The sequence below is a fragment of the Arachis ipaensis genome, chromosome B7 (genome assembly GCF_059453495.1).
Source record: "Arachis ipaensis isolate K30076 ecotype BB chromosome B7, ASM5945349v1, whole genome shotgun sequence".
Classification (NCBI taxonomy): domain Eukaryota; kingdom Viridiplantae; phylum Streptophyta; class Magnoliopsida; order Fabales; family Fabaceae; genus Arachis; species Arachis ipaensis.
Window position 1 is genome coordinate 108,494,738 of NC_142442.1, and position 20,556 is coordinate 108,515,293.

Here is a 20,556-nt window from a genome sequence, read left to right on the forward strand (position 1 = left end):
GTTGGAGTTGTTGTAGTGGCTGCCATTCCTCTTCGAGTGGTGCTGCCTCTTCCTCTTGGTGGAACTGTATTGCCCCTAACAAAAGATGGTCTGCCTCTCCTCTTTGGTGCTGGTGATGGTTCTAAACTAGCTGGTGGAGTACATGGGTTGGTTGCTGCTGGTATGGTGGCTACAGTAGGGGCTGAAGCAGTTGTTGTAGTGTTGCCATCATTGATGTTATTCTGCATCAGTTTGTGCATTCATGAAATCAAATCTTCTATGGAGACTGATCCAACAGTTTAGTACAACAAGGTAAAAAAAATCATTAACATTTACCTGATCAGGCTGAGTTTGTGGATGGTTTTGAGTGAGCTCTTCCTCATCTGCAACATGTGCAGCGTGTGCAGCCTCCATGATCTCCTCCCAATTAGCTTCTTACTCCCTAGCTTCATCCTCATCAAGATCTGGTTCTTCAGCTGCTGTTCCACTTCCTTTGTCAGAACAAGTTCTGCTATTATGTCCAGCCTTGCAAAAAACACATGAGTAAGGAAAAGCAGCATTAATAAGGTTGCAGATAGGACATAAAAGGTAAAGTAAATACATATAAGTAATGGTTTTTATGTTGCTCACTTTTTTGCAGGTTTGGCATGTTATCTGTCCATATATTCTCTTGGCCTTGTATTGGCTGCCAGCATTTTGCTCAGTGCTATCCTTTCTTCTCTTCTTTGTAGGTCTGCCAATAGGCCTCTTGTATGGAGGGGGCAGACATGGCAACCCTTCGTGATGCTCCCAGTACTCCTGACTCGGTATGCTATTAATGTGAAATATATAAGTCCTATTATAAGCCTTGATAGTGAGTTTGTGATGGACATAGTCTTCAGGTTTCTCATTCTTTCTTTGGATTGCCGCAATCCCATGACAGCATGGTAGTCCAGTGAGCTGCCATTTCCTGCATGAGCATGTCCTCTCTCGTGTATTGACTCTGACTCTATGCTGCCATTTTGTTACTTCAAACTGATTGTGCTCATCATCACCACACCATTGTGCTTCCCAGTAATTGGCTTGTCTTTTTTCTTTCTCTAACCTACTGACTTGTATAGGGGCTATTCGTCCAGTATAAGCCATCAGTGAGTCTTTGTGAGTTGCCATTGTCTTCATGATGTAGAACCTAAGCTCCTCAAGCATTGTCAAGATGCTCTTCCCCCGAAGTCCCACAACTGTTGACTTAAATGACTCACAGTTGTTGCTTGTCAAACTGTCTACCTTTGGCCAGTCTGAAAACCTTGATCTCGACCACTGTTCTTGTTCAAATTTTGACAAATACTCCCAGGCCTGTTTGTTGATCCGTTTCACAGCTCCCATTGCATCATTAAATTCCTGATCAGTAGTTGCCTTTGCACATTGCCAAAATGTTGCCTTAAGTTCCTTATCCTTCCATCTCTTGTTCAGATTTCTCCACATATGCATACAACAGAATCTATGCTTCACCCCTGGCATGACGTCCTGTAATGCTGGGATTAAACCCTGCATTGAATGGTAACCACAATGAATTAGAGGACTTTTGAAAACTAATTTATATATACTTACAGGAACTCAAAAAACATTAAGATAGTCCACATCACCTTTTGCTGGTCTGACATAAAAACCCAGCCATTCTCGTTGAAGTCCCTAATGTCTGTGTGCAACTCCTCCAGAAAGAATCTCCAATTTTCCCTAGTTTCTGCATCAACAACCCGATACGCTATTGGAAACAGCTGATTGTTCACGTCCTGACCAACTGCTGTTAGTAATTGCCCTCCAAAGTACCCTTTCAGAAACGTCCCATCCAAAACAATAAATGGCCTACACCCTGCTCTAAAGCCATTTTTGCAAGCAGCCAAACAGATGTATAAGTTTCTAAACTTAGGCAACCCCTCTGGCTGTGGAGTAGTCCCCATGTTGGCTCTTGAACCAGGATTAGCCTTCATGATTTTGTTAAGGTAGTCTCTGAGCCTTAGGTATTGATCTTTCTCTGTTCCCTCGATAACTTCCTTGGCTTTGACCATAGCCCTAAACATCATCCTCTCATTGACTGAGATGTCATACTCCACTTTAAACCATTCCTGTGCCTCTCTCTGCAGCATGTTGGGATGGATCCTCAGCTTTGGGACCAGTTCCTCAGCAACCCAAGCACATGAAACAGATTTACTCTTGTTACTCCTGGGGCACGTATGCTCGTCCACAAATGTCTTTATCTGAAAGGATGCTGGGTAGTTGGTCCTGGCACAGTAGCACAACCAAGGGCAGTCTGGATCATAGCAGATCACCCTACACCTCTTCTTCTCATTCCTAAGGTAGAACACCTGTCTCCCAATTTGTATGTTATACTTCTGCACTGCTGCTTTGAACTGCTCCATGGTGTCAAACTCCATATTCAACTCCAGAGTTATTTTTCCATATGGCGTGTTGGGATTATGTTGAGGAAATGCAGGTTCCTCTTCGTCATCAGTTGCAGGGGGGCTACAGAGTTCTTCGGATTCATATTGGTACATCTCAGGTTCACTATCACCATCTTCTCTATTCGGGTTAGGCACCTCTACCCTTGGTGCTTTATCCTCCTTTCCAAGTACAATTCTTTGCCCAGACGGTTGAGGCCTTGGATGATTTCTCCTTGTATTGTCCCTCCCACTAGTTTGTGTTACATTATCTGCTGCAAAGTCAGTTGAGATACATGAGAACTGAAGCAATTTATATTCACATATACTCTAACTTAAAAAAAAAAACTAATTTACCTGTTGGGTTTTCTGTAACAGGTTCCTCTGCCCTTTCCTCATCCACGAAAGGTTCTCGAAATTCAGAACCCCCATTGACACCAGCAACATCATCAGCATTGGTCTCCTCTGTGGGTTCATTCCCAGCTTCAGCTTCTCCATGGTTACTCTCATTTACACCCTCATTCTCGGCAGCTCTTCTTTCTCGGGGTAAACCACTAGGGGCTGGTCTTGGATGTCTCTTTCTAACCTTCTTAGCAGGTTTCTCCGGAGTTGATGCTCCTTCAGTGTCTTTCTCCGCATTCCCGTCATTTGCAGCTTCTTTCCCTGCACCACTCTCACCTTTGTTCGACTCGTTAACATCAACAGTGGCCTCATTTACACCGTCATTCATATTCTCCTTCACAGCCACACTCAACACCATCTCCAATTCATTAACCTCACCACTGGTCTCATTCACACCATCATTCTCCTTCTCATTAGCATGACCGTCAACCTTATTAGTAACTTCATCCTCCTTGACACTATCACCATCTGGATTGACTTCAACCACACTATCACTACTACCATCAAACACGACTTCTTCATCAATGATTTCAGGGTTTGTGTCAATGGGGTGATCAAAATATAGGTGTACAGTGTTCCCATTCTTCATCGCACTCTCACACATTCTCATGACTTCAGCGTCTGTCCTAAGCACTCTAAGACCCTTACCTAACTCTAAACCAGGTACTAGCCAGTACACCTCATTGTATCCAGGGTAACCCAAATCTAGAAATAAACCCTCAACAAAGAACAAATTACATGTCTCCACATTCACCCTATGTATCTCAGTTACTAAACCCCCGTCGTATATCACATTACCATCAACACCCCTTTTCAAGGCACCCATGTGATGATAAACAAAGGTAACTAGACGATCCATCTAAAAAATCGTAGAGGGAAGATACAATGAATAAAACAATCAACATGATAATAATGCTCTCGACAGAAGGCACGTAAATGAGAGTATGGAGTGAAGGTGAACTTACCTCTACGTAGCGTTCTTCCTTGCGAAGACTGGGGTTGCGATGATGCCACTACCAACCCCTCCCTGTTGACGCTACGACTTCGACAATGTCTCTCAAATCCTCTTTGTTCTTCTTTGCGCCAAGTAATCAGGGCAACGTCTCTCCCTCTTTACGTGACCTTTCAGTTTTACTCTTAGTGAAACACTAAGTCACAGTAAGTCACCCAGCAATAACAAGCTTTGTTGATTTGGGATTAGGGCAAAGACTAATGATTTGGGGGCAAATTGAATTCCAATTAACCTAATTTCCACCTAGGCTAGCAAATTAATTAATTAGAAATGACAACTCAATTAAAACATGATTTGTCAGCATAATCCGGTGACCACGTAAGCATTGTCCTTACCGGAGCTTAGGTCCAGCCAGATTATGGATACGATTGTCTGATTTTAAAATCAACCATGTACCATTTTGTCGTTTACAATAGTCAGGTACCGCAATGTCAGCGTTTTAATCTTTCGGGTACTGATTTGGTCATTACCTCAATAAAAATATAATAAAAAATAGCTAAATCATACTAAAAACTATGTAAAAACAATGCCAAAAAGGGTATAAATTATCCGCTCATCACAACACCAAACTTTAATTGTTGCTTGTCTCCAAGCAACTAGAAAGAAAATAGGATAAAAAGAAGAGAAAATACAATAAATCTCAAAAATATCAATGAAGATTAGCTTCAATTAGATGAGCGGGACTTGTAGCCTTTTTGCTTTTGAACAGTTTTGGCATCTCACTTTATCCTTTGAAGTTCAGAATGATTGGCATCCATAGGAACTCAGAATTCAGATAGTGTTATTGATTCTCTTAGTTCAGTATGTTGATTCTTGAACACAGCTTCTTTATGAGTCTTGGCTGTGACCTTAAGCATTTTGTTTTCCAGTATTACCACCGGATATATAAATGCCACAGACACATAACTGTGTGAACCTTTTCAGATTGTGACTCAGCTTTGCTAGAGTCCCCAGTTAGAGGTGTCCAGAGCTCTTAAGCACACTCTTTTTTCTTTGGACCATGACTTTAATCGCTCAGTCTCAAGCTTTTCACTTGACACCTTCATGCCACAAGCACATGGTTAGGGACAGCTTGGTTTAGCCGCTTAGGCCAGGATTTTATTCCTTTGGGCCCTCCTATCCATTAATGCTCAAAGCCTTGGATCCTTTTTACCCTTGCCTTTTGGTTTAAAGGGTTATTGGCTTTTTCTGCTTGCTTTTTCTTTTTCTTTCTTTTTCTCTTTTTTTTTTTGCCCCCTTTTTTTTCTGCAAGCTTTTGTGTTCACTGCTTTTTCTTGCTTCAAGAATCAAGTTTATGATTTTTTAGATTATCAATAACATTTCTCTTTTTTTATTATTCTTTTAAGACCCAACAATTTTAACATTCATAAACAACAAATTCAAAAATATGCACTGTTCAAGCATTCATTCAAAAAATAAAAAGTATTGCCACCACATCAAAATAATTAAGCTAATTTCAAGATAAAATTCGAAATCCATGTACCTCTTGTTCTTTTGCAATTAAAAAACATTTTTCATTTTAAGAAAGGTGATGGATTCATAGGACATTCATAGCTTTATGACATAGACACTAGACACTAATGATCATGTAATAAAGACACAAATATAGACAAAACATAAAGCATATAATTCGAAAAAACAGAAAAATAAGAACAAGGAAATTAAAGAACGGGTCCACCTTAGTGATGGCGGCTAGTTCTTCCTCTTGAAGATCTTATGGAGTGCTTGAGCTCCTCTATGTCTCTTCCTTGCCTTTGTTGCTCCTCTCTTATGGCCTTTTGGTCCTCTCTGATTTTATTGAGGATAATGGAGTGCTCTTGGTGCCCCAACCTTAGTTGCCCCATGTTGGAACTCAATACTCCTAAGGAGGTGTTGATTTGCTCCCAATAGTTTTGTGGAGGAAAGTGCATCCCTTGAGGTATCTCAGGGATTTCTTGATGAGGAATTTCCTCATGCTCTTGTTGAGGTCCATGAGTGGGCTCTCTTGCTTGCTCCATCCTTTTCTAGTGATGGGCTTTTGAGATGAATCTCTTCATCTCCCATGACTCGGAGATGGAAGCAATTGCCTTTCCTTTCCTCTTTCTAGAGGTTTTTCCGGTCTTAAGTGTCATTAATGGTTATGGAAAAACAAAAAAGCAGGGCTTTTTCACACCAAACTTAAAAGGTTTGCTCGTCCTCGAGCAAAAGAAGAAAGAAAGGAGTAGAAGAAGAAGAAATAGAGGAGATAGAGGGTATTGTTGGTTTCAGCCAAGGGGGAAAGAAGTGTTTGCGATGTGTGAAAGTGAAGGTAGTGAGGAGGGATATTTATAGGGTAGGAGAGAGAGGGAATTTGGTCATGAAGGGGTGGGATTGGGAGGGAAATGGTTTGAATTTGAATGGTGAGATAGGTGGGGTTTATGATGGATGGATGTGAGTGGTGAAGAAGATATGGGGAAGAGGGTAGGATTTGATAGGTGAAGGATATTTGGGGAAGAGTTATTGATGGGATTGGTCAAGGGTATTTAGGGAAGAGTGTTATGAAAAGGTGTGAAGAGGAGAGAAGAAGAGGTGGGATAGGTGGGGATCCTGTGGGGTCACATATCCTGAGGTGTCAAGGAATTTTGCTCCCTGCACCATTCTGGCGTTCAAACGCCCCTTGTGTGCCATTTCTGGCGTTAAACGCTAGCTCTGCTACCTTTCTTGGTGTTTAACGCCAGTCTGCTGCCCATTTCTAGCGTTTAACGCCAGCCAGATGCCAGACACCCTTTTCTGGCATTAAACGCCCAGAGTGCTACCCGTTCTAGTGTTTAACACCCAGAATACTACCAGGCTGGGCGTTAAATGCCCATTCTGCTATCCTTACTGGCGTTTAAATGCCAGTAAGCCTGTTCTCCAGGGTGTTCTGTTTTTTATGCTATTTTTCATTCTGCTTTAATTCTGTAGTTGTTTTTATGACTTCACATGATCATCAACCTAAACAAAACATAAAATAACAATGGAAAATAAATAAATATAATTAAATAACATTGGGTTGCCTCCCAACAAGCGCTTCTTTAATGTCAATAGCTTGACAGTGAGCTCTTAAAGAGCTTCACAGAAACTCAGAGCTTGATGTTGGCCTTCCAACACCAAACTTAGAAGTTGAGTGTGGGGGCTCTGTTTGACTCTGTATTGAAAGAAGCTTTTCATGCTTCCTCTCCATCGTTACAGAAGAAGATCCTTGAGCCTGAAACACAAGGTAGTCCTCATTCAATTGAAGGACTAACTCTCCTCTGTCTTCATCAATCACAGCTCTTGCTGTGGCTAGGAAGGGTCTTCCAATGATGATGGATTCATCCTCATCCTTCCTAGTGTCTAGGATTATAAAATCAGCAGGATGTAAAAGCCTTCAACCTTCACTAAGACATCATCTACAAGTCCATAGCCTATTTCCTTGAATTGTCTGCCATCTCTAGTGAGATTCTTGCAGCTTGTACCTCAAAGATCCCTAGTTTCTCCATTACAGAGAGTGGCATGAGGTTTATACTTGAACCAAGGTCACACAGAGCCTTCTTAAAGATCATGGTGCCTATGATGCAAGGTATTAAGAACTTTTCGGGATCCGGTTTCTTCTGAGGTAACTTTTGTTGAACCAAGGTATTTAGTTCATTGATGAGAAATGGAGGTTCATCCTCCCAAGTCTTATTACCAAATAACTTGGAATTCAGCTTCATGATTACTCCTTGATACTGAGCAACTTGCTCTTCAATAATATCTTCATCCTCTTTAGAGGAAGAATACTCATCAGAGCTCATGAATGGCAACAATAAGTTCAGTGGAATCTCTATGGTCTCTATATGAGCCTCAAATTCTTTTGGTTCCTCAATAGGGAACTCCTTAGTGGCCAGTGGACGTCCATTGAGGTCTTCCTCACTGGAATTCACTGCCTTTCCCTCCTCTGCAGGTTCGGCCATGTTGGACATATTGATGGCCTTGCACTCTCTTTTTGGATTCTCTTTTGTATTGCTTGGGAGAGTACTAGGAGGGATTTCAGTAACTCTTTTACTTAGTTGACCCACTTGTGCCTCCAAATTTCTAATGGATGACCTTGTTTCAATCATGAAACTATGAGTGGTCTTATTTAGATCAGAGATTATGGTTACTAAGTCAGAGAGGCTCTGCTTAGAATTCTTTGTCTGTTGCTCAGAAGATGATGGAAAAGGCTTGCTATTGCCAAACCTATTTCTTCCACCATTATTATTATTGAAGCCTTGATTAGGCTTCTATTGATCTTTTCATAAGAAATTAGGATGATTCCTCCATGAAGGATTATAGGTGTTTCTATAGGATTCTCCCATGTAATTCACCTCTTCCATTGCAGGATTCTCAGGGTCATAAGCTTCTTCTTCAGAGGAAGCTTCCTTAGTACTGACGGATGCAGCTTGCATTCCAATCAAAATCTGAGAAATCAGATTGACTTGCTGAGTCAATATTTTATTCTGAGCCAATATTGCATTCAGAGTATCAATCTCAAGAACTCCTTTCTTCTGAGTCACCCCATTATTCACAGGATTTCTTTCAAAAGTATACATGAACTGGTTATTTGCAACCATTTCAATGAGTTCCTGGGCTTCTGCAGGCGTCTTCTTCAGATGAAGAGATCCACCAGCAGAGTGGTCCAATGACATCTTGGATAATTCAGACAGACCATCATAGAATATACATAGGATGCTCCATTCTGAAAGCATGTCAGAAGGACACCTTCTGATCAATTTCTTGTATCTTTCCCAAGCTTCATAGAGGGATTCACCTTCCTTCTGTCTGAAGGTTTGGACTTCCACTCTAAGCTTGCTCAACTTTGAGGTGGAAAGAATTTAGCCAAGAAAGCATTGACCAACTTTTTCCAAGAGTTCAGGCTTTCTTTAGGTTGTGAGTCTAACCATGTCCTAGCTCTATCTCTTAAAGCAAAGGAGAAAAGCATAAGTCTGTAGACCTCAGGATTAACCCCATTGGTCTTAACAATGTTACAGATTTGCAAGAATTCAGCTAAGAACTGATGAGGATCTTCCAATGGAAGTCCATGAAACTTGCAATTCTGCTGTATTAGAGAAACTAATTGAGGCTTAAGCTCAAAGTTGTTTGCTCTAACTGCAGGAATTGAGATGCTTCTTCCATAGAAGTCAGAAGTGGGTGCAGTAAAGTCACCAAGCATCTTCCTTGCATCTTCATCATTGTTGTTATTTTCGACTGCCATGTCTTCTTCTTTTTCAAAAATTTCTGTTAGGTCCTCTCCAGAGTTTTGTGCTTTAGCTTCTCTTAGTTTCCTCTTCAGAGTCCTTTCAGGTTCAGAATCAGCTTCAACAAGAATGTTCTTATCCTTGCTCCTGCTCATATGAAAAAAAAGAGAACAGAAAAGAATAGAAATCCTCTATGACACAGTATAGAGATTCCTTTATGTGAGTAGAAGAATAGAAGAAATAGAATGAAGAAGGGAGAAGAAGAATTCGAACACACAGAGAGGGAGAGGGTTCGAATTATAAGAAGAAGAGAAGTGTTAGTAAATAAATAAATAAATAGAAAGAGATGAGAGAGAGAGTATTCGAACTTTAATTATAAGAAAAGAAAAATATTTTTGTTTTTATTTTAATTATTGGTTAGTATTCGAAAATTAAGAGAAGAAATAAAATAAAATTTGAAAACTAAATAAATTAATTAATTAAAAAGAATTTTGAAAAAGTGGTTAGTGATTTTCGAAAATTGGAGAGAGAAAAGTAGTTAGGTGGTTTTGAAAAAGATAAGAGATAGTAAAATAAACAAAAAGTCAAGTGGTTATTTGAAAAAGATTTGAAAATCAATTTTGAAAAGATAAGAAGTTAGAAAAAGATTTTGAAATTAAGTTTTGAAAAAGATATGATTGAAATCTATTTTGAAAAAGATTTGAAAAGGAAATTAAAAAGATTTGATTTTTGAAATTAAAGTTGATTACTTGACTAACAAGAAACTAAAACATATGATTCTAGAATTTAAAGATTGATCCTTTCTTAATAGGCAAGTAACAACTTGAAAATTTTGAATCAAAACATTAATTGTTAGCATTATTTTTGAAAATATGAAATAAAAATAAAAAAAAGATTTTGAAAATCAATTTTAAAATTTTCGAAAATATTAAGAAGAAAAATGAAAAAGATTTGATGTTTGAAAAAGATTTGAAAAGATGGAATTTTTAAATTGAAATTTTGACTTGACTAATAAGAAACAACTAAATTTTTTTTAAAAAAAAATTTTGACCACATCAACTCAAAATTTTGAAATTTATTAGTAAAATAAGGGAAAGATATTATTTTTTTTATTTTTGAACTTTTAATGAGGAGAGAGAAAAACAACTAAATTACACAAGACATAAAAATCCAAGATCAAAACAGATAATGCATGCAAGAACACTTTGAATATCAAGATGAACACCAAGAACACTTTGAAGATCATGATGAACATCAAGAACATATTTTTGAAAATTTTTAAGAGAAGAAAGACATGCAAGACACCAAACTTAGAAATTTTTAATGTTTAAACACTATGAATTCGAAAATGCATATGAACAACAAGAAAAGACACAAAACAAGAAAGTCACAAGATTAAACACAGAGAATCATCAAGAACAACTTGAAGATCAAACGAGAACACAATGCATATATTTTCGAAAATTTAAGAGCATGCAATTGACACCAAACTTAAAATTTGACACTAGACTCAAACAAGAAACACAAAATATTTTTGGTTTTATGATTTTATTAATTTTTTTTGTATTTTTTGAAATTAATTTGGAAAAAGAAATAAAGAGATACAAAATTTTTAATAAGAATTCCAGGAATCATGCAATGTTAGTCTAAAGCTCCAGTCCAAAAGATTAGACATGGCCTAATAGCCAGCCAAGCTTTAGCATAAAACATACAAGCATGTCAATGAGAAGTGGAAGCCTTAGTCCAAAAGATTAGACATGGCTAAATAGCCAGGCAGGCTTCACATATCTCATGAAACTCTAGAATTCATTCTTAAAAATTCTGAAGAACATATTTTTTTTTCAAAAATTAAATTAAAAGCTTAAACATAAAATAAAATTACCTAATCTAAGCAACAAGATAAAATGTTCGTTGTCCAAACTCGAACAATCCCCGGTAACGGCGCCAAAAACTTGGTGCACGAAAATCGTGATTCACATTTTTCACATCTCTGCACAACTAACCAGCAAGTGCACTGGGTCGTCCAAGTAATAAACCTTACGTGAGTAAGGGTTAATCCCACGGAGATTGTCGGCTTGAAGCAAGCTATGGTCATCTTGTAAATCTCAGTCAGGCGGATTCAACTGGTTATGAGTTTTGATAATTGAAAGATAAATAAAACATAAAATATGATAAAGTTACTTATGTAATTCATTGGTGGGAATTTCAGATAAGCGTCTGGAGATGCTTTGTTGCTTCTGAACCTCTGCTTTCCTACTGCCTCCTTCCAATCATGCGTGCTCCCTTCCATGGCAAGCTGTAAGATCCTCTCAGTGAAAATGGTCCTCTATGGTTTCTACATGGCTAATCAACTGTCAGATTTCTCGTCTCGGATGAAAAATACCAGGTACAGCCGTACAGCTACCGCATGGCTAATCATCTGTCGGTTCCCGCTAGCGTCGGAATAGAATCCATTGATCCTTTTGCACACTGTCACTTGTGCCCAATATTCGCAGGTTTGAAGCTCGTCACATTCATCCCTTCCCGGATCCTACTCAGAATACCACAGACAAGGTTTAGACTTTTCGGATCCCAGGAATGCTGCCAATGATTCTAGCCTATACCACGAAGATACTAATCTCACGGACTCGGTCTGTGTATTAGATATCCAAGAGAATATACTCTTTCTGTCGTCCAATGACTACGTTGAACATCATGTAAACCGCTTTGTGGTTGTCAGGCACGCGGATCTTGGCTAAGCGAGTATCAAAGATTGGGTGATTGTCACGGGTCACCCCTTCATTGTGACTTAACTGAATTAAGTACGAGAGTATATCTTGGAGAAGAAGTATGCGTGAATTGAAAGAAAAACAATAGTACTTGCATTAATTCATGAAGAACAGCAGAGCTCCACACCTTAATCTATGGGGTTCCACCGTAGAAAATACATAAGTGAAAATAGTCTAGGCATGGCCGTGAGGCCAGCCTCAAAGGTCTAAGGACTAAACGTCCAAAGATGTAGATACAATATTAAAAAGTGCTATTTATACTAAACTAGTAACTTAGGTTTACAGAAAATGAGTAACTAAGTGCAGATAGTGCAAAAATCCACTTCTGGGGCCCACTTGGTATGTGCTTAGGCTGAGCATTGAAGCTTTCACGTGCATAGGCTGTTCTTGGAGTTAAACGCCAGCTTTTGTGCCAGTTTGGGTGTTTAACTCCAATTCTGGTGCCAGTTTGGGCGTTTTACGCCAAGATGTTTTAAGCTGGCTTTGGACGCCAGTTTGGGCCATCAAATCTCGAGCAAAGTATGGACTATTATATATTGCTGGAAAGCCAGAATGTCTACTTTCTAACGCAATTGAGAGCACGCCAATTGGGCTTCTGTAGCTCCAGAAAATACACTTCAAGTGCAGGAGGGTCAGAATCCAACAACATCTGCAGTCCTTTTTCAGCCTCTGAATCAGATTTTTGCTCAGGTCCCTCAATTTCTGCCAGAAAATACCTAAAATCACAGAAAAATACACAAACTCATAGTAAAGTCCAGAAATGTGATTTTTGAATAAAAACTAATAAAAATATAATAAAAAATAGCTAAATCATACTAAAAACTATGTAAAAACAATGCTAAAAAGGGTATAAATTATCCGCTCATCAGTTATCTCTACTTTTCCTTTCCCATGATGCACGACATTTCGTTGTGTTTGCATCTCAGCTTGGAAGTTGCTTTTTTTTGTTTTTGTTTAATCCAATTTGTTTTTGAACTGTTGGGCCTGTTGGATTTAGTCCGGGTCACGTATAATCCAAAAAAGGATAAAAAAAAAGGGACGATAAATAAAAAAAAAACAAAAAAAATTCCGTTTCCTCCCTACACACATTGGTTGTTTTTTTTTTTTTGAATAAATGACCATTTGTACCCATAAAAGATGAAAACGCTGACATATGTACCCACACTAAATCGAAACTAAACTTATACCCACGCAAGATGCCCTCCGTGTGACAAAAGTACCCTATCTTTGGAGGGTTGGAGTGCCACGTAGGGTACTTTTGTCACACGAAGGGCATCTTGCATGGGTACAAGTTTAGTTTCGATCTAGTGTGGGTACATATGTCAGTGTTTTCATATTTTATGGATACAAATGATCATTTATTCTTTTTTTTTTTCTTTTCTTTTGTCTCATCCTTTATGGGACATGCAACTAAACCCAAACATTTATTTTTTTTGGGAAGTAAAACTCTTCTCTTGTCTCATCTGCTGCCGTTTTGCAGGCCAGTGTTCTGGACAAGATCTTGAGAACCATGTTCCCAGATCTCGACATCTTAGGAAGGAACCCGCCGCTGTCTGAGTGGAATCCGGACTTCGTACTAGGGATCACCAACGAGAACAACTGGTACGAATTATATTAATTGCTTAACCATGTATATTTGTGGATGATGCTGTGGCTTCAGATAGAGCATATGTTCACAACCAACCCTGTCCTGCAGAGGAAGTATTCAACACAACTTTTCCCACGCTGTATGCATTTAAAAAGGTTTCCCGTTGTGTAAAGATCTCTTAATCGACACATCCATGTATGCCTTTACTTTGTCATGCTGCAGAGCATCGATCAACTGTCTGACAGGATACGGATTGACACTACATTGGCTATTGTAAACGAGCACTTCAATGAGTTCCGTGATGAGATAAGGCAGCGGGTAGAGGTGGACTGGAATAGCCGGAGGGCAATGGCAACTGTGCTGCCATGACCCTATTCATAACGTGAGCTTCGTTTTGACCATGTTGGGCTTTTCAAGCCCCCTTTTATTGGCGACCAGGGTGGGCCGTCACTTTGAAGTGGTACCAACAAATCATTGTACACGACTCCACTTCGACGTGATAGCTACCTGACCCGCCGTATTGTAAAACCTATGTCATTAGGTTTAACTGATTGAATGTATTTTGTTGCATGCGTATCAACCGTTGCATGCCAGGAACCACCGTTTTTTTGGTAAAATACTTCGTTGATGTGCGCTGGATGTTAAATTAGCGCGGATTAAATTTTATCTTCTATTCCGTATGTGTTACAATGGAGTCTGCAATATAGTACACTGCCTTTATCATTCCCTAAACAAATCATCTTACTATATGTTTTTTCCCTTCCCGATGGATAGTGCCATATTCTCAGTACCAGGAAAGCATAAACACTCGATGCAGTTTATAGGCAATTTCGTCCCGAAACCCGGACATCTGAAATCCCTACGCAATGACTACTTTAAGTGGGTAACAATGTCTTGTTACATGACTCTGTTTACACTAACTAGCCCTTTCTAATTTAATTAATCAAGCACAAACGTAACTATTGTCACAACACAGACCAACACATTGAGACAGACCAACACATTAAGGAGGCACGTTCTCACAAGCTCCACTGCATACTACATTCGTCCATGAATGCAACTAATATAACCAAAAGTATAAAAAAATTTTTCGGCAACAATGTCTCGTTACATAACTCGGTTTACACTAACTAGCCCTTTCTAATTTAATTAATCAAACACACAAACGCAACTATTGTCACAACACAGACCAACACATTGAGGAGGCACGTCCTCACAAGCTACACTGCATACTACATTTGTCCCTAAACGCAACCAATATTACCAGAAGTATAAAATTTTTAACTCACATAACCTACGCTATGCATACGCCCTTTCGGATGTCACGCCAACAAGTACATCACTTAGCAGCCACCCATACTGAATCCAGCTCGATGCGTAACCGCCAATAAGAACAATTAAGCCAGCTCACTCAAATTCGTAGTACTCCTCACCCCCCTCTCCTGCCTCCATGCTTTCGTAAGCCGCGCCAGCCTCAAAACTGTCGATGTTCTCTCCCACACTCAATTGTTGACACTTGCGAGAATTGTGTCCACCCTTTCCACACAGTCGACACCTCTGAACATGGCGAAACTTTCCCCGGGAGGTGACAACTCTTCAACCGCATCCTTTGTACCTTGCCCGCATCGGGTCCCGAACAGACACCCTGCTAGCCTCCTCAGCAACACCCAACCTTTGGCGATGTTTGTCCCGCAGGGATTGGCGCTCCTTTGCCAACCTTGTTTTCACGTCCACGTAGTCCTTGAAAAACCAGCAAGACAGGCTCACCATCTCCCTGCAATCATCCAGCATCGCCGCGTGCATGCTCATGTATGCTGCATCTGGGATCTCCCCAACACGAGTTCCGTCGCAGGGTGCACGCGGCTGCTTTGCCCTCTTTGTCCACTGGTCAAGTATTAGGCCTTTGGGGATAGCTGTCATGTTCAGATAAACCAGAACCTCAACCATGTGGACACAAGAAAACCCAAAGGACTCCATCCGCTGACAAGAACAGCTGAATTCGTCATCTTTCTTGGCCCACGACACGGCCCATGATATCTTCTTGTAGTACATTACAACCTCGAACAAAACACAAGCGCTCGTCCTCTTGGTGGACACAACTCTAACGTTGCTGGCTAGCATCATCACCTCCCGAAATAGTTCGAAAACCTCTCTTGTATAAACCGTTGCAACGAACTGCTCAATGGCCTCGAGTTTCGTCTTCACAACAGGCTCGCCATACACATACTTGTAGTCTGCCACTAGTTCTCTCCTCCTCATGAACTCCCAATAGTGTTGGAAGTGCTCCACAAACTCCCTCAGATTGTACCCGTTGTGTATAAATTTTTCAAGCTACATATTCAAAGCCTCACACATGGATGTCGTCTTCAGTCCTACGAAAAATTTCCCCCAGATATGGGCATTGGACCAGGAATGCTTCTTGGCATACATCTCCAATATCCACGGATGATCCTCCAACCCGTGGTCTGCCATGATATCTGTCCATATTGTCTCAAATTCGTCAACCTCTAGATCTCCCATGAGGCACAAACGGAATTTCCTGAGAAAACCCGGCCGTCCAACTCTAGTAGTGGCGTTCCTTAACAAATGCCAACTACACAACCTGTGATGTGCACCGGGAAAAACTGTGCTAACCACACTCTTCATGGCGAGGTCACCGTCTGTGATGATAGACTTCGGCCATTTTCCTTTCATTGCCTCAAGGAATGACCGCAGCAACCACACATAGCTTGCTTTTGCTCTCGTTGCTCAAGATGGCGCAGCCGAACACCACCGTCCTCATATGATGGTCCACCCCTGAAAATATTACCAAAGGGCACTTGTATTTGTTACGACCGTAAGTTGCATCAAAACCTAAGACATCACCGAAGACGCTGTAGTCATAACGACTTGTACCATCGCACCAGAAGAGATTTTCCAGCCTCTTGTCAACATCCAGTGAGTACCTCTAGAACATACCGGAATCAGTGGTCCTTAAAGTTCCCAAAAACTTCAACGCGGACTCCGCATCTGTCGCGCCAACCCGCCTTTGCTTCTCTATCGCATTATATATGTCCTTTATCTCGAACCCAACAGTCTCAAATCCTCCTGACTGATTGGTAAACGCGCGGAAAATCGTCGGCACCTGCAACCCAGATTTCCTCATGGAATTGATTTGGTGCAAATCCCATTCCTTGACTGCTCTGTGTGACCGCTGTCTTCCCGCTGCATGTGTTTTCCGTCTCGCTCTCCTTCCCTAGAGCACACAAATATCTACCAAATTATTTCGCCCTCCGCCCCCTGCTTTGTTCTGCGACCCACCTTGGACCTCCTGACCGAGAATCCCTTGATGCGACCGAATTCGTTGTAGTAGTCATAAGCTGCCTGTAGGCTTGTGAACTCCGTCGTCAGGACGTCCTTGGCTGTTAGGGAAGAAAATTCAATTGCGCCAAAGGACCCTATCCCGTCAACAATCCTCACTGCTGCTTCTGCATCTATGTCCGCATCTGCAGCGGACGAATCCATCGCTTCTGCTTCCTCTACCGGCACGGTTTCGCCGCTCATTCCATCATCAGCATGCTGCAACAGACAACACGTGGCATGCGTGACAACAGGCGGTGGGCCACATGAACATAAACCGGTCAACAAAAACTCATAACATGAGCAACAAACACACCTGCGATGCATGGAGTCGGTCAAAATTAGATGAAAACTCGTAGCTAGACTCCACAAACCTATTTGGCTGTCACAGTTCAAAAAATCGCAGTGAGCGAACAGAACATCGGCGTTATCAACCATGACTGCGATCACGCAGCTATAATTCCAAACACCCTAGAATAATCCAACTAAAACTCACTCAACTGTATTTCCAGTCATACTAAAATAATCCAACTAAAACTCATTCAACTGTAACGACCAACCCCGATTTTCGGTACAAAATTTAAAAGGTAACAAATCTAATTCGGCTATGTGCCATTCTAAACAGCAACCCCCGAAAAATCAAATGGTGAAAATTGTCGGGGGACACGGGAAGGCATAGGGGCCCCCGATTTAAATCAATTTCTGCGCATACCTCCCCTGGCATTATCGAACGGTAAAAACCTTATCGACACCGACAAAGCGTACCTGTGAATCTCGTTGCCTTGTGTGGTCCATTTTCTTCCCTTATTTGAACCTCGAGACAGCCAGATCTCGATCTCTGCTTCCGCGCCGTTCAACCCCGCCTTCTCCTCCGTCGTGCACCACCGTCTCCGTGCAGGTCGACCAAACAAAGCTTCACACTGACCCAAACACAGCTTTCACCTACCTATTAATGGAGTTTGGGGCTTTGGGTTAATACTGGATTCTCGTCTCCTCCCCCTCCTTTTGGTTGTTTCTTAATTCCATCTTCAACCGCTACTTTTGATTATTTATGAACCGGCCCCAATCTTTTCCGAAAATTGACTTCATTACCTGGTCCACCAAGGTCTTGAATATACTTTCCCCATCGTAGAAATGTCCTTGTTTTTAACTTATTTTAGCCTAAGTCCAAGGACCAACATGTTTATGTTTGAAACCAAAAGTATTTAAGTAAATGCAATAGATGAGATTTGAACACGGTAACTCCAATAAGAGGCTGGAAGAATTAAGTCAAATAATATATATTTATTTCTTTACACAAGTACTATTAATTTTTTTAGAAAAAGTTTAGGGGCCATGGCCTTCCATTGCAAAAAAACCTTTTTTCGTCCAATAACCCTTATTCTCTTTTTCTTTTTGTTGCTTATCCTTTTTATGTGATTCTTTCTTTTTTTTGATTCTTTTCTTTCAGAATCATTATGGGTCATCTGCTTCTTTATTTGCTCCTCAGAACCAGGTGGATAGAGAGGTGCAGAGATTGACCCATTCTCCATATTCTTTTGGGCTAAATTCATACCTTCCTTTCAAACACATTGTGTCACTTCGCTTCTTGGACCATTATAAAACTCATTTGAGTTTTTTGTACTACTTCCTCAATAACTCTATTCTCACTTATACATTTAGGGCTGGTTCTACTATGGGGAAAGAATAATGTGGTCTTCTAAGGACTTGGGAGGTTTTATAAAATAAAAAAGTTGTAGGAGTTGATTTATAAATGAAGATGAGTTGAGAAAAATTTAGGTTGTTTAACTCAAAAAGATGAAAATGAAATTTTGTAATGCCTTCCTGTTTTCGTTCCTTCTTTTCGCTAGTTCTTCCATGCTCTAATATTATGTTCACCTTACCTGGATTTTTTTAAAATAAATAATTTATTTATTTTAATTATCAAATAAATAATTTGTAGTGTATTTATCAATTTAAATAGATGATTCATCTTTTTTATTATTTAAAATAGGTTGTTTAATTTTTTTATTATGTTAAATCGTTCATCTTTTCTATTATTTGAAAAAAACGTTCTATTTTTAAGAATTTGGTCCAATTTTAAATTATTTTTGTGTCCACTCTGACAGGAAGACACAAAGACACTAACAAGAGACACAATTTATTGTTTATTTTTTTTTTATTATTCTTGTTAATTTATTATAATTATATTTTTTATTATTATATTTTTCTTTTCAAATTTATTAATTAAAAATGATAATAATTTAAACTTTTATAAATTGTGCTAGTTTATCACCAAATAAAATATAACAACACTAATTTTGTGTCTTGTTTTCAAAGTCTTGTCTTATCCTATTTTCAAAACCAAATACAGTTAAGCCATTAGACCAATTTAATTAAACTTAATTATCGAAATATCTTTGTTATATAATATCACGGTTAGATTAATATAATAACGGAAGACAATTAAACTACACATATATTATTCACAATCTAATTTTAGTCATTTTAAAATTAAAAAAAATAATATATTAATCTTTTTAAAATTATTTTCAAGAAATTGTTATATGTTTTGGCTGAAATCAATGCTTTGATAAAACAATGTATATAATCAAGGATTATTATTATTATTATTATTATTATTATTATTATTATTATTATTATTATTATTATTATTATTGTGGACACTTTTGCTTGTGAGTTTTTTTTTCTTGTTTACAATTTGTTTACAATTTGTTTTAAAATATTTGTTCTTTATACATATGTCTGTTAAAAGCTAAAGTTACAAAAAGTCCATAAACTTAATCTTTTTCTAATTGCATCTAAATAACAATGCTTTCATTAATGATTGAAGCTTCTTTATAATTATTATAAACTTTGGGTAAGAATATAAATATACATACTAATCTGTACTATTGATTAACAACCACACACTTAAAATCAAATTAAAGTGTCCTTTAAGGACCACTTGATACTTTCACCACCATAGTCAAATCCTACATTTAGTTGAAATTAAAATTCCTTTCCTGATTAACACTTTCTATTTATTGCAACTCTAGAAAATATATCATTTTATCATCTTCTTCCTCCTCTCAAGGCACCATTAAATTGATTTTTCTAATTGCAGCATCCACCATAATATTTTTCTTGGAACTCCTTCACCTCTTATCCTTATTGTCATCTTTTTCTAAGTTAAAACTATCCTCAAAGATCTGCCAATTGTTCTTGGAACTCCTTCGCCTCTTATCCTTGTTGTCATCTTTTTCTAAGTTAAACCTATCCTCAAAGATCTGCCAATTGTTAATGTTTAATACGGTTCCCAAACTACCACAACATTGAGAAAGCTTCCTTATTCCATGCATGCAACTACATTCCATATATCATAATCCAAGTTCTCCTTGTTTTATTAGCTTCTCTAGTAGTCCACCTCCTTATTTCTTCAAAGTAACTAATTAAGAAGGATGAGTGCAGGGCTTCTTCCATGTTGAGGACTGATTCAAACATGAGAACTATTTTGAAACTATCAAACATTTTACTTTCTCAAGGGTATGCCAATCCTTAAAGAAGCACGGGAAGGATTAATGAAATAATTGATTCTCCTATAATGCTTCTATCTAGTTTCTCCTTCATGGCTTGATAAATACTATGCTTAACCTTTCACAACATCGTCAGCTCCCTATTTCTTCTAGGTACCTCTTGCCTGATATGAACTTTTGCTTCTAAATCCCCCAATAAAGTGTTCTTATATGTTCTCTCTTTCCTATTTTGCTCTTGGCACCCTTGTACTCCTTTTGTATATTTTCTCTCCTCTATGGATATATTTAAATTCTGATCTAACATTTTGCATTGAACACTTCTTTTATATGATTTAACTACCCTT

The 20,556-nt window shown here is 39.0% G+C and overlaps 3 protein-coding genes, 1 non-coding gene and 1 pseudogene across 4 annotated transcripts; 1 reads left to right on the forward strand and 4 right to left on the reverse strand.

Annotated features, from left to right (window-relative positions):
* Nucleotides 1-414: 414 nt before the first annotated feature.
* On the reverse strand, nucleotides 415-1,476 carry LOC148553677 (uncharacterized). The gene has a single exon (XM_088494856.1). The coding sequence runs from the start codon at nucleotides 1,474-1,476 to the stop codon at nucleotides 415-417; it is 1,062 nt and encodes a 353-aa protein (XP_088350982.1).
* Nucleotides 1,477-1,562: 86 nt separating this feature from the next.
* Nucleotides 1,563-3,654, reverse strand: LOC148553678 (uncharacterized). The gene is made up of 2 exons (XM_088494857.1): nucleotides 2,751-3,654; nucleotides 1,563-2,665 (listed from the first exon to the last, which is right to left on the reverse strand). The coding sequence occupies exons 1-2, from the start codon at nucleotides 3,652-3,654 to the stop codon at nucleotides 1,563-1,565; spliced, it is 2,007 nt and encodes a 668-aa protein (XP_088350983.1).
* Nucleotides 3,655-8,507: 4,853 nt separating this feature from the next.
* On the forward strand, nucleotides 8,508-8,615 carry LOC148553679 (small nucleolar RNA R71). The gene has a single exon (XR_015893250.1). It is a non-coding gene; the product is annotated as a small nucleolar RNA R71 (small nucleolar RNA).
* A 6,150-nt stretch (nucleotides 8,616-14,765) lies between these two features.
* Nucleotides 14,766-15,695, reverse strand: LOC148553680 (protein FAR1-RELATED SEQUENCE 2-like; annotated as a pseudogene).
* A 361-nt stretch (nucleotides 15,696-16,056) lies between these two features.
* LOC107607440 (uncharacterized) lies at nucleotides 16,057-17,421 on the reverse strand. The gene is made up of 5 exons (XM_016309398.1): nucleotides 17,410-17,421; nucleotides 17,014-17,079; nucleotides 16,659-16,916; nucleotides 16,317-16,593; nucleotides 16,057-16,211 (listed from the first exon to the last, which is right to left on the reverse strand). Exons 1-5 carry the CDS (start codon nucleotides 17,419-17,421, stop codon nucleotides 16,057-16,059), a joined length of 768 nt encoding a protein of 255 aa, XP_016164884.1.
* Nucleotides 17,422-20,556: the final 3,135 nt, after the last annotated feature.